At 36.7% G+C, this 13,428-nt stretch overlaps 2 protein-coding genes across 9 annotated transcripts in view; both read left to right on the plus strand.

Moving 5' to 3' along the window:
- LOC120412866 (60S ribosomal protein L28) overlaps window positions 1-13,428 on the plus strand; it is a 510,937-nt gene that overhangs the window by 306,672 nt on the left and 190,837 nt on the right. The window lies entirely within an intron of this gene.
- The window catches only part of LOC120422922 (kazrin-like), a 225,603-nt gene that overhangs the window by 170,350 nt on the left and 41,825 nt on the right, over window positions 1-13,428 (plus strand). For 6 of the 8 annotated variants that reach the window (XM_052710456.1, XM_039586499.2, XM_039586497.2 and 3 more), the window contains one exon: window positions 3,760-3,871. The exons of the other annotated variants lie outside the window; for them this stretch is intronic. In XM_052710456.1, coding sequence (XP_052566416.1) covers window positions 3,760-3,871 — 112 coding nt within the window. The remainder of the gene's footprint in view (window positions 1-3,759; window positions 3,872-13,428) is intronic. 8 annotated transcript variants of the gene reach the window in all.

A 13,428-nucleotide genomic window follows, 5' to 3' on the forward strand; every position in this document is an offset into this window, starting at 1 on the left:
CCCCTGGCTCGATTTTTTAGGTTAAAATAAGTAACTGTGCCAATTTTGAGCCAAACTGGTTAACCCTCTACAACCCAACCCCGCCTCTAGACGGGCTAAAAAAATCGCCCAAAACAAATTTACAACCAATTTTAGATTTCTTAAAAGTATTGGAAAGAAGAACTCTTAAAATTTTATATATATGACTATGCCAATGTTTTATAAAATGTCATTTTTTTCTGGGGATAACTTTGGCTGTGTTTTTCTCTAACATTTCCTTTATTTTGTGCATAAATAAGTATGAAGTTATTTTTGTAGTGTCCCAGACTATGCCTCTATGCATTTTTTTACAATTTCAATGGTGATGGTATCATTCTATAGAAAAATCTAAAAAGGCAAAAGGTAATGATAGGAGGTGATAGAACAAGCCAAATACTCCCAAAACAAACATAAACTAAACATGATAATCGCAAATTAAAAAAAAAAAACAAAAATTAAAAGAAGAAAAACATAAAGCAAGAGAAGAAGTTTTTCGTAGAACAAGAGTTGCTGAAAATGCCTTCCTAAACACGTGGAAATAAAAAAATTCGAAAAAAAATGGCCGGTAAAGGGTTAAGGTTTAAGGGTCGCAATCAGCCGTTGAAGTTTGTATGGGTAAATTTGCAAAAAATGTTTCAGAAAAACAAAAAATTTAAAAAAAAATCACCAAAAGGTTACGTTAAATGTGTCAGATCATTGTCAATTGTGAGATACTTATGTAAAATTTTATGACAAACAACTTTGTCCAAGAACCGCAAGTTATTAGCGATTTAAATAAGACGTTTTTGCATGAAGAGATTTTTTTTCACCAACTTTTAACTGTTTATAGCGACCCTTAAACCTCAACCGATTTGGCTCAAAATTATCAAATTTGGCAACGGGTTGCATACTACATTTTTTGCAATTCCAAAAACACCCTTTGAATTTTATGGCAAATCGTCGCCGTCGTGCTAACTTGTCGTACGTGCATTTTGAACCAAATTGAGTTAAGAACTCCATTTTGTGCAGCTCACAATGCCTCAGCCTCATCTTTTCACAGATCCCCAAAATTCGATTTCAATCCTGAGATATTCAATTAAAACCAAAAAAGCTCCGAAAATTTTTGTCACTTTTCATATGAAAGTAGTTTCAATCTTGTCGTGCTATCTTGTCACTCCCTGAAAATTGATGTAAGTGCGACAAAGGGCTAAGGGATTTCAGATCAGAACGCGTTTGACGCACGTACAAGTTAGACTACCGTAAACATTTGTAATTATAACTCGGGACTCCAGCAACCAACTTCAACCAAACTTCGGGACAATGCACAGAATGGTCAGCCAAACAAAACGTGTTTGTTATTGTTTACATTGCGTGCTTTCGTTTTTGTTTATTCAAGATCAAACATTAAAACGCGTTTTTCTCGGAACGTCGAAATGGCTGGTGCGACAAGATAGCACGACGACATCGAAATGTGCCTGGTAAATTCTTGAACGATGAGTTCAAAATGACGTTGAAAAGAATTGCTTTTCAATAAATTGCGGAAAAGTTCAACTTTATGGCGCTCATTTGAGTGCTAAAATGTTGAACTTTTCAGCCCTTGTATCGAAAAGTATTACTTTTCGATTCTGTTATCAATGATGGTGATAAGTAGGCCGTTTCGTTATTCGAAAATGACCAGAAAAGTAAACTGTATTTTCTGAAGTTGGCTTTTAAACCAAACTACATCATTTACCTCGTCATTAACTCAAACATGATGAAATTGAATACGAGACATTTATGCGAACAGAGGCAGTATACAAATGCAGTATACAGAGCTCAAACGAGTGCTATTATGAATTTTTCAGCACTGTTATTTTTGGTGAGGATAAGTAGGCTATTTTGTTCCTATAGAAAATTTCAAAAGTTAGTAGTTTCAAAGCGGAATTGCCAGTTGGACTTTTCTTTGCAAATTCGACTATACATCAGAAAATAACAAAATAAATTTCCTTGAAATACGATTTCCGGAGAATAGTTTAACTGAAATAATTTTTGATTGACGAGCTTAGGTATGACCCCTAAACTAGGCTAAAATGATTTATAATTTTTAAATCCAAGATAGCGGCCAAAGCCATTTTGGTGATGCAGTATTGAAAAAATGCATTTTATTTTTTAATAGGCAATCAACAACTCAAATTTTATGTTTAAAGCAAGAAAATGAAAAAATACGAAAAAAAATAATTTTTGGTCAATGATTCGATTATTCGAAGTCCCATTCAACCTTGGGATAATCGAATTTCGTATAATCGAAACTTCGGATAATCGAGGCTTCGGATAATCGAGGCTTCGGATAATCGAGTCTGGACTGTAATGGTAATCCTGTGAATGATTTTCCGGGAAATGTCGAACAATCCCTAAATTCAGTTATATTTATTTTATTCTCGTTGGATTTGGCCAAGTTTACTTAATACTTAAAAACTCAGCCGAAAAACGCATTGTTGAAATTTCTTTAAACTCTGTTTTTACTGAAATTAATATTGTTATTTAAATATTTATAAATTGCCGAGCTACCGTGGCCGAGAGGTTACCTTCAAAGAGTAAATCTGCTCACTGGGAATACTGACCGGTAGGGGATGGGTTACGACTAGCTGGATTTCCAATCCAGAGGTCGTGAGTTTGATTCTCGTACCGGGATGATGAAGTTTTTAAAAAAATGTTTATTATTTTTCAAAAATACTTGCACCTGTTTTAATAATAACAAATCATGTTGGAATGTAAGAAACTCAAAATGTCATTTCATATGCAAAGTTTACAGAATATCAAAAAAAAATTAAAAACAAATCTACTTGATTTTCAAATTGTTAATTTCGTTCTGTATTTACTCTTCAAAAATTTCATCAAGTTACTCCATCTCACCCTAAACACAATATCACCTTTTTTGGTCGCCCATTTCATCAACAAAAAAAAAAACAAATAATTTCCCCATACAACAAATCGCATACATAGTTTCAGAAAACAAATTAATCTTTCATTATGCATAATCCGCCTCGCTCTGCCTGCCCACCACAGCCCACCTTTCCACCTCCACTACTGGTTCTCGCTCGTTGTTTTCGCTGTGCTCTTAAAAATAGAACAAAAAAAACTATATAAAAACTAGCAATATGATGGAATCCCTTCTACTGCAATCCAATCTCGCCTGCTCACTCAGTTCTCGCAATATCTCACGTTAATTTCCCCCTTTAAAAAATATATAGATAAATACTCTCTCATTCCGTCTCGCATCCGTGTGTACCATTTTTCGGTTACTATACTGATTTTAATTTCCATATCTTTTTTCAATATATATTTTTTGATTGATGTATTTTTTTCCATGTCTGCTTTTTTCTCTCATTTCAAACGTAAAACAAACCACACCTCTTCCGCTGAACTCCTCGTCCACCAATAAAACAAACCAAAAAAAAACTAAAAACAATCGCAAACTGTGTGCGCGCGCGCCCAAATGTATGCAATCCCGCATCACGTCGCAACCTGGGACCCCAACATGGCGTGCATCGACCACCAATCACGTGCGTATCTGTGTTGTGTCGTATCTGTGTGTGTGTTAACTTGTGTGTTTGTGTATCTGATGCACTATCCAATAAACCGAAAACACACAAACACACACTCACCATCAAACTGCGTCGATGCGGTTGTCAACAAACAACACACAACTGTCACTCGAACAACAACAACAACACTAACCACAACAATGACACGACAATCATCAACAACAACAACACGCCACAGGGCCACTCTGGGCCAGGGGATACGAACCGGCGGCGGCACCGTGGTCCCAATCGCCAGCGGAATCGGCATGATACCGATGCCCGGAGATCGACGCAATACCGGCAGCTTGCGGGTGAGTACGGACTAATGTTTCCTTTCTTGTTTTGTTTTGTTTTCTCCTAACCTACTTTTTGGCACTTCTCGGTCTTGGTTATGGTTTTGGCGTTGAACAGGTTTAAATTCATACTGAACTGCAGTATGGTTAGCTGCGTGCGCAATAGAGTGAAACCGTCGTAAAAAAATTGATTAATTGGGTTTGACGCCGTGACGTCATTTGACAGCTCGTGTGCACTATTGACATAAGGCTTTCTATTCAGAAATTTACCAATACATTCAAAGTATGTTTACATGGCAGCTGGACGTTTGTTTGCATCAGATTTCCTATCTCTTTCTAGCAAAAGTTCTTTGTCAGGCCACTTCTAGCTGGTTTTTTTTTTGACTTACCGCCCGATATGTCAGCCAACATACTTCGCAGGGCTGTGACAGCTACAGCTTGATCATTTTTTGCATCAGGACACTGTGACGAGAAGTTCGTAATTTTTGGGTTAAATTATATGTTTTTCACTGGGCCTAGAAAGCCTTATGGGCTTCGTCGATTATCGACGAATTTCCATAAGTCCATGTAAACAGTACACTCCTTTCTAACCTCCAAATCGCGTCGGCGTAAAATCTAATTAAGATTAGAAGCTTCAGAACAGAAAAGTTTTTTGCGGCAAAACGACTCCATGGAACTGGGCATCGGTATATGAGAGGATAAAGAGCATGGTTCGGTAGTAAAATGGTACTGTGAACGGACGGAGAGGATAAATCCCGGAATTACCGAGAGTACTTTACTCGTGGGTTAATTTTCCAAAAAATTAACCCTTCAAAAAAAAAGTGTTGATACCGAGACTCGAACCCGAAACCTTCGGCATATTGAACTGCGCCTTTGCCGTATCGGCCACCACGGTTCGGTGATTAAGTGGCGGTCATTTGTTCATATAAGCCACTCAATGGGATGAACTGTTTTAATGAACGAATGAACACGATTTGTTGTTGTTGTAGCGCGAGAGGTCTTTACTCTCGCCAAATAGTACTTTCCTCTCGTTTCTTTTCGAAAGGACTGGGTATGATGAAATATAAGCATAATTTTTTCAACTGTTTAGTGTAGGTTAAAGGATTATTATTTTTTTGTTTTATGAAATTAAGTAAGTGAGTTATTCTTTACGTATTCGTATTTCTAATTTTATGTATTAGTGTGTATTTTGTCTTTGCAATACCTCTATCAAAAGAAACAATTCTGCATCAAATTCAAAAAAAGTTGTCGGGATATCGTCAGTTGAAAAATAAAGGGTAATTACCAGTAGCGTGCCCAGCTCCTTGAGAAGGGACCATCCACAAACCACGTGGACACTTTTTTTGGTAATCTCAACCCCCCCCCCCTCCCCCTCGTGGACAATTTTCCATACAAAAAAAATCTTTTTTGTATGGAGCGTGGACAATCGCCATACCCCCCCCCCCCTTAAAGTGTCCACGTGGTTTATGGATGGTCCCGAAAGGTGGGGCAATAATATGGACGTTTTGAATATTACGTCGTTTATTCTGAGGATGGTGGGGCAGTTGCCCCATGTTGCCCCACCCTGTGCACGCTAGTGGTAATCACAAAAGATAAAAAAAGACAATTGATTGCAATCTTTTCAACTTTTTGAACTTTCTTTTTTTGGGGTGCTTTTCTTATGTTTATAATCAAATTGTTTCAAAATTGCTCAAAAGTTGTTAAATAAAAAATAGTCAAAAATTTCGACTTAATTGTACTTCAATTTTTCACCTTGAAAATTAAAACTAAAAATCCCCACTACAAATTTATTTCACAGTTTTTTAAATGCCTCCTCGAAATTGTCTCAAAAAATCAGGGGGCAGCAATTTTGAAACGATAACAATTGAGTTAGAGTTATCGAAACCCGCTAATTTACACGGCAATAACCGACGAAAACTCGTTTAAAATGACTTCTTAAAATTTAATAATCATACAAAGTCTTCTCAAACTTTGACATCTTTTATTTTTAAACATATTTTTTTGAAAATTTAGCAATGTAGAAAATGTGGCAGTGCGTGGCCGAATGGTCACGCTGTCCGCTTTGTAAGCGGATGATTCTGGGTTAGATTCCCATCTGCTCCAACCTTCCATCGGATGAGGAAGTAAAATGTCGGTCCCGGCCTCGGTTGTTAGGCCGTAAAGTCATTCCAGGTGTAGGAGTCGTCTCCATGCCATAAGTACAAACAACACACCAAACCAAGCCTACTCCGGTGGAATCGCTGGCGGCGGTTGGACTCGCAATCCAAAGGTCGTCAGTTCAAACACTGGGGTGGAAGGTTCCTTGGAGTAGAAAGAGGTTTGGGTGCTCTCCCCATTCAAGCCTTCGGACTCCTAGGTTCGAGCAGAAACTTGCAATAGAGACCACAAAAGACCCGGGGGTCGTTAATGTGGATGGTTTGAGCATGTTTAAAAGTAAAAGTTAAATTGGGTCACACAAACATGCTGAACCCTGATGACGGTGCTAAAAAACATTCACAAAATACCGTTTTTTATTGCAAAAATTTGGATAGTTTGCAATATGACTAACAAATGACGTGAATATATTTTCATTACACTAGAAGTTTAAAATATTATTAAAAATCCCAAAAACGTTATAATTACTTGATTTTTTTATAATTGGCAATATAACGATAAGATATTTTGCACAGGTTTTCACTAGATTGTTAAATTTTCAAAAGATATCACTTGAAAAAAAAACATATTTTTTGCAATATGGGTATTAAATGACGCAAAATTGTGTTAAAAAAATCACTACATAAGAAAATTAAATGTTAAATAGTCCAATTTTCACATAATACCGTTTTTCACATTTTCAGCACAAAATTACTACTTTTCAGCATTGTTTTTTTTTTTGTTTGGAAGGTAGATCGTATCGTTTTTTCCCAAAAGACAAGAAAAGTTGACAGTTCCACAGAGGAATCGCCCAAAATAAAAATTAAAATTGTAAAAAAGAACAGTTTTTTCAGCTGATAACTTTTATACGGTATTATGCGAATTTTTTTCGAAATCTTTACAAAATTTTGCGTTATTTAATATTGCCATGATAAAAACTTAAATTTTTAGCAAATTTTACGATTTTGTGTGAAAATTGTTGTATTCTACCATTAAAACTCAAATGTATAAAAAATTTATACAAATTTTCGCGTCATTAGATGTTCATATAAAACATTATGGATACTTAAGTATTCTAAAAATGAATGAAAATTCTATTTTTTTTTTGCATTAAAATCTCCATCAAAGCAAATAATCATGCTAAATTTTGTGTTTTTTGATGCCCATATGATTTTTGTTTATTATAAAAATGGTGTTTTTTTTGTGAAATTTTGTGAGTGCTACATCACCAAAAAAGTATTCAAGAATAAGAATAAGATTATATTAAAAGCGTTCAAAGTCTGAGAATATTAAGTAAATTATTATTTTTCGATAATGCGACGCCAACTTTTCCATTTACACAGTTTAGGTTATTTTGGGCTTTTTTTTATTTTTTGGTAATTAAGATATTGGATCGGAAAATTACAACAAAAACATTTTCAGGAATTCATACAGCAATTCTATTCGAAAAGAGCATAAACCGAACAAAAGTTCTCTGATCGGCTCAATATTTTTCCAGAGTTTCCTTATTCAAAATAATTGTACCCCTTTATATATATTTATATATATTTTCTTTTTTGTTTGGCCATTAGGGTGACATACGCCGTACATTGGTGGTTCCAAAATCAATCATTTTTGTAAATTTTCGCAAAAATCACTTTAAAAAATCCGAGCCGTTTCAACCGTTTTGAACATTTTTTTGACGCAAATGAAAGGTTATTAGTTGGGCTTTTAATAGAAATTGTTCAATGTCCAAAAGATCAGTAGTGCGGTGCCTGTGTGGACGCGCAGTCCTGTTTTTCGTGTTATTTTCCGTCTCTTTTGTGTCGCTGTTCGAGTGCATGGGGTGATTGGTCATTATAATTAAATAATAGCATCATTTGTGTGGTGCTTTTCGGGACGCGCAGTTCTGTTTTTTTACCTTCTTCTTTTTTTTTCATTGTTTTTTTTTCACTCGCGTTCGTTGGCCGATGAGTTTTTTTGTGTTGTTCTCTTTTTATAGTTTTCTATAAAAACGTACCTATTTTTTTTTAGACTAGCAAGTCGTATTGCTGGATTAAGTACTTTCTATATCATCGATGATTGGAAGGCACGCCGTCGAATTTTTTTAAGGCTTATGATATAAAATCATTTTAATAAATGAAGCCGCGGTCGAATTAATACTATATTTAAATCCCTAGATAGCTATCTTTCCGCAGTCGGCTGCCTAAGATTTTTAAAATTTCAACCGATAAACAAATTGCTTATGGTCGCATCACCTACCACAGTGAATACTGACCTCATACCCGGGTAATTCTCCGCCATTTCACACAGCAGTTGCCCCGACCCCCCTTCGATTTGCGTGAAATTTTGTCCTAAGGGGTAACTTTTGTCCCTGATCACGAATCCGAGGTCCGTTTTTTGATAGACACGGACGACGAAACAAAGAGAAACGCAAAAAGTAACTTTTTCAAAACTTTTTTTCGTAAAATCGCGATAACTTGTGATGTTTATAAGCAAACCCCTTATGTATATATATCAAATTTTTTGTAATTGTCTGCTCTACAACTTTGTAGAACATTGTTACACTCTAAAAAATAACCCTGCAAAGTTAGAAAAACACGAAACTTTAAAATGAAAAATTTTGTTCTAAATGAAAAAATGACCCTTCTGGGACAATGTAGATTCGAAAAGTACATTAAATTTCCCATAAAATTACATGTTCCAAAATTTTTTACAGTCGAGTAACGGAAAATGGGAGAATTTTTAAAACTTATTTAGTGTTTTTTTCGATGAAAAATACGTTTTTTCGGAATTCTGAGTACGCCATCAAATTGGGCGTCTAATTTTACATAAAAGTCCCTCTGACACCAAATTTCTATCTCATCACCGTTTCAGGCTGCAAATTATTGAAAAACACCTCTTTTTTCGCATGTTCAAAAATGGAAGGGGTCGTACCGCCCCTCCGTCACGAGATATCAAAAAACGGACCTCGGATTCGTGATCAGGGACAAAAGTTACCCCTTAGGACAAAGTTTCACGCAAATCGAAGAGGGGTCGGGGCAACTTTTCCCGATTTCGTGTGAGTTGGTAGAGAATTACCCACCCATCTTACTAACCCCTCAAAACTCATGTGATACTTTGTCGGAGACGCAGCTGATTTAGCGGTCCCATCACTCAAGTATCGGCTAACATTCCCATCCACTTCCCCGTGTCTTACCTCTGGTCGTGGCCGGCGTCGGTATTGATCAGCACGACATGGACCTTTGAAAATTGCGAAGGGGTGATGATTGGTTCCTACTTTTCATCTGTGGTCCACGGAGCAATGTTTGGGGGTCCTGGTCAATAACGAAGTAGCAGCTACGGGTAGACACCAATGCTATGCTATGCTATGCTAAATTGTTCAATGTCCAAAAATCTAGCTTATTATTTGGAAAAGTCGTATGAAAACATAAAATGGTGTTATTACCGTATCTGAACGAAAGAGTCAATTTTTTTCTGTTCTGTTCTGAACGAAAGAGTCTATGCTGAAAATTTTAATAACGAATTTAAAAAAATTGCTGATTTCGACCCGTACATTCCCAAAATATGATTTTTTTGAAAATAAAGACTGGGCCACTAAGGTGTAATATGGTTGTATGGAAAAAAATAAAGTTGATCAAATTTAGTGAGCACAGCAACTTTTCAGTTCCTTTAGGGGTCCTAAACAACTCCCCAAAGTTTGAGAACGATTGGTTGAGTCCCCACTTTGCGCAAAGCGATTGAATTTTCCATATAAATTTGTATGGGGAAAACATTTTTTTTGGATTTTGATATTTTAAAAATCCACGTTTCACGTTAAATTAAAACCGGATTCATATTCGGTTGCTCTGGAATGTGCTCTATAACTTTCCCGAAGAGAGTATGGTGCTAACTTGCTCCTATAAAAAGAAACAGCGTGTTCAAAAACTTTAGACGAGTTTTGAGGACGCTGTATCTTCTTTCAGGAGAGTTGTAGAGCACCTTTCAGAGCATCCAAATATGAATCCGGTTGTGATATCGCATTTAACGTGGATTTTTTAAATATCAAAATTCAAAAAAATGGTTTTTCCCATACAAATTTATATGGAAAATTGAATCGCTTTGCTTAAAGTGAGGACTAAACCAATCTTTCTCAAACTTCGGGGAGTTGATTAGGACCCCAAAAGGAACTGAAAAATTGTGTGCTGGAAAATCGATTTTGTTATTACACCCTACTGGGCCACCCTAATGGCCAAACAAAAAAATACGGGTCTTCTTATTTTGAAAAAGTTGGCCCCTTACTCTTTTCAAACGTAATTGCTGTATAAATGTTTTTGATGGTAGCATAACTGTAATGATGTCTTAAAATTTTTTAATTATGTTGATTTTATTGAAATTTTAGACATTTGTCTCTTTTTTTAAGTATAAAATTATAAAAAACCATAAACCATTAGTCCAAACAACTCAAGAGTCGTTTTGCCGTAAAAAAATCTGCAATAAATCTGAAACCATCACGAACAGCAGTATGCTGCACTTCATAACGAAACTTTTACTCCCTTCTATTTGAAACGAAAAGACAAACTCTGAAACATCCCGAAAGTTTGCATGAGCGCAGCAAATTTTACCTGTTATTTATTTATGCCCTAGCTTTTTCCCTGTGCTTGATACTTTCTCCCAAGCTTCCCATGCGCCAGTGCCAACGCACACCGTGGGTTTGGTTTTCTAGCTTCGGTACGTGCCTGAACCCATTTGTGTATTGGTATCTTGGTACATCGTACCAGCGCACCACGACACTCTCGGCTCGCCCCATCGGTTTTGTGTCTGGCACTCACCCATGGCATGAACCCAGCGTGCCGTGGTACGCGCCGTGGTATTGAACCCGTTTTGTACCGCCAGCGCGTACCACGGCACGTACCTCGGCTCGTATCGAGTGAAGCACCTTGGCTCATACACCGGGCTCATGCCATGGGTGAGTGCCAGACACAAAACCGACGCGGCGAACCGAGAGTGTCGTGGTGCGCTGGTACGATGAACCAAAATACCCTCGGTTCGTGTGAGTCGGGTACGGGTGTAAACCGAACAAAGAAGGCGCAAAGCAAACCCGAAGTACAAGCGAACCGCGTGTACCGCACGGTGCAGGGAAGCTTGCTTTCTCCACTTTGCATAAATCTAGCTTGTTTCTAGTTTCTGCTTGCCCAGTTAAACTGCACACGTACACACAAACTAAAACATATACACTCACATTCATCCTTTTCATGTATATACCAGATATAGAGTTACCGGCTGCCAAAAATAGTTTTCCGGCTAAATATTTACCGGTCCGGCGTGTAACGTGAAAGTTGCTCCCAACCGGAGTTTGGCCCAATTTTCCCAAAAAAAGCCCGCTTCATTACACGCTATCGGAGGCAAACTTTACACACCGGTGATTCCATGCAATATTCATCCCAAATAATTACATATAACCCTTCCGACAATGCCCTCCGAAGGGGGATGCTAATGATACACTGTAAAAAAAAGCAGTCAAGTTAGAACGGTCAAAGTAAACGCCATCACAAACCTGCACAGTAAAAAAAATCATGGTAATATTACATCTGGGAAGAGGAAGATCTTTTATGTCAGAAAAAATGTGTAATTTTACAACTTTTCTGTTGTAATGTCACTTTTTCGGTATAAATTGAGGTGAAATTACATCATAAAAAAAGTAATATTCTACCTTCCAAATTTACACGATTTTTTACTGTGTGGTACGTGTATTCAAATCTCGGGTTTTGCAGTTTTATCGCTTTTTTTTATCTGTGCACAACATGGAAAAGTATTTTTTGCAAATAAACCTTCTAGGGAATGGGACTCCATCCTTGGAACGAAAGCCCAGAAGGCCAATTTAGTAGCTCTATTTTGGTTAGTTTATTTTCGGTATGATGATGATGAAAAGTAAAATTACAATGAAAACATAAACAGTGAAACATTCAGCTTCAAAGTTGTATTTAAATTTCGAAAAGCTTTTGCATTCGGCGCATCAAACATCAAAAACAAACAAATTTGCATTAATGAATAACCAGTTCGGTGATACACTTTAACTTTTTCCACAGAATTAAAATAAATATAATTCACGCTGAATATTTTATCGGGACAAAGCAAACGTTCGTGCCATTTCATAATTGCACGTCATTATCGTTCGTTTTCTGATTAATTTAACTTGCCAATTGGAATCGCGGTTTTGTAGCAACATTAATCGCATACAGTTTGAAATTTTTTCTGATGAAAAATCGGTTCCGAGCGTGTGATTGGCAAACCTCCGCCCCATGTAAATGTACGCAATATTTATATTTGGGCAAACATGATTGAAATAATTGCAAACAATATCGTTAATTGAATTTGCACTAATTGGCAACTGCTTTTCAGAAAGGCACTTTAAAAATTTAAAGTTCGAATTGACTATGTACAAGGAAGAGGTTGTCAAACTGATTGACTGACTCGCGCAGAGAGGAGAGAGATTCCATTCTCCTTCAAACTGTCGGAGAATGTGGACAGCACAGTCTGACAGAAAGACATGCCATCGCCATCAAATGTCGTCGGAAAATGAATGACCAAAGAGAGCGGGAGCCTGCCTTTGCCGAATTTGACGAGTAAACATTGGCAGGGTTGAAGTCACCAAAAGCTAATTGAAGTTTGGAGTGTTACATTTCTTTCAGCAAGGCGCTGCTAAAGAAAAAAACTTGGAGCAATGATTTTCTTTCAACCCGAGCAGACGGAAATAACTTGGGAATAACATTTTTTGATATTTGAAAATACTAGGCCAATAACATTTTACGTTATTTATAACAACATTTGTTATTCGCCGTTATGATTTTTTTGTTATTTGGTTGTTATTGTAATAACAGACTAATAACATTTTCAGTTATTTTTCGAACAAATCTTTGTTATTATTTTTTGTTATTTTAACAACTAATCCGATCATCCCAATAACAGTTTGAGGTATTCTTCCATAACAAAAAATGTTATTCCAAAGTTGTTTTGGCATTCAATCAATATCAGACCAATAACAAATTTTGTTATGATAACATAAACTGTTATTAAACCCTTATGCAAAAATGGATTTTTCAAGAAGATTCCATAACACTTTCTGTTATTTTAACAGTATTTGTTATTGAAATGGCATGAATTTTGTTACTACCGTCTGCCCGGGAAGACAGTGAGCAAAAGAGCAATTCTCTTTTTCCGTCTTCCTTCCGTTTTATCAAGGACGAGGTATTTGAAGGCTTGCTACGAGAGTCAGCATGTCGAACAAATCCTGCGCTGTACAGTTTGATTATTGTGGTGTAGGAATAAAAGATTTTAAAAATATTTAAGCACGGTAACTTCAATTTATTAGTTCGCCTAGCTTCCCAAACAAAATGTTCATACGAAGGTCTTGTCGGCAGCTGCTCACCCTCTGCGAAAAGAAATGCAATTGCCAACGACTTGATGCAACGCCGTGCCGGGCA

This window comes from Culex pipiens, chromosome 3 (assembly GCF_016801865.2).
Source record: "Culex pipiens pallens isolate TS chromosome 3, TS_CPP_V2, whole genome shotgun sequence".
Classification (NCBI taxonomy): domain Eukaryota; kingdom Metazoa; phylum Arthropoda; class Insecta; order Diptera; family Culicidae; genus Culex; species Culex pipiens.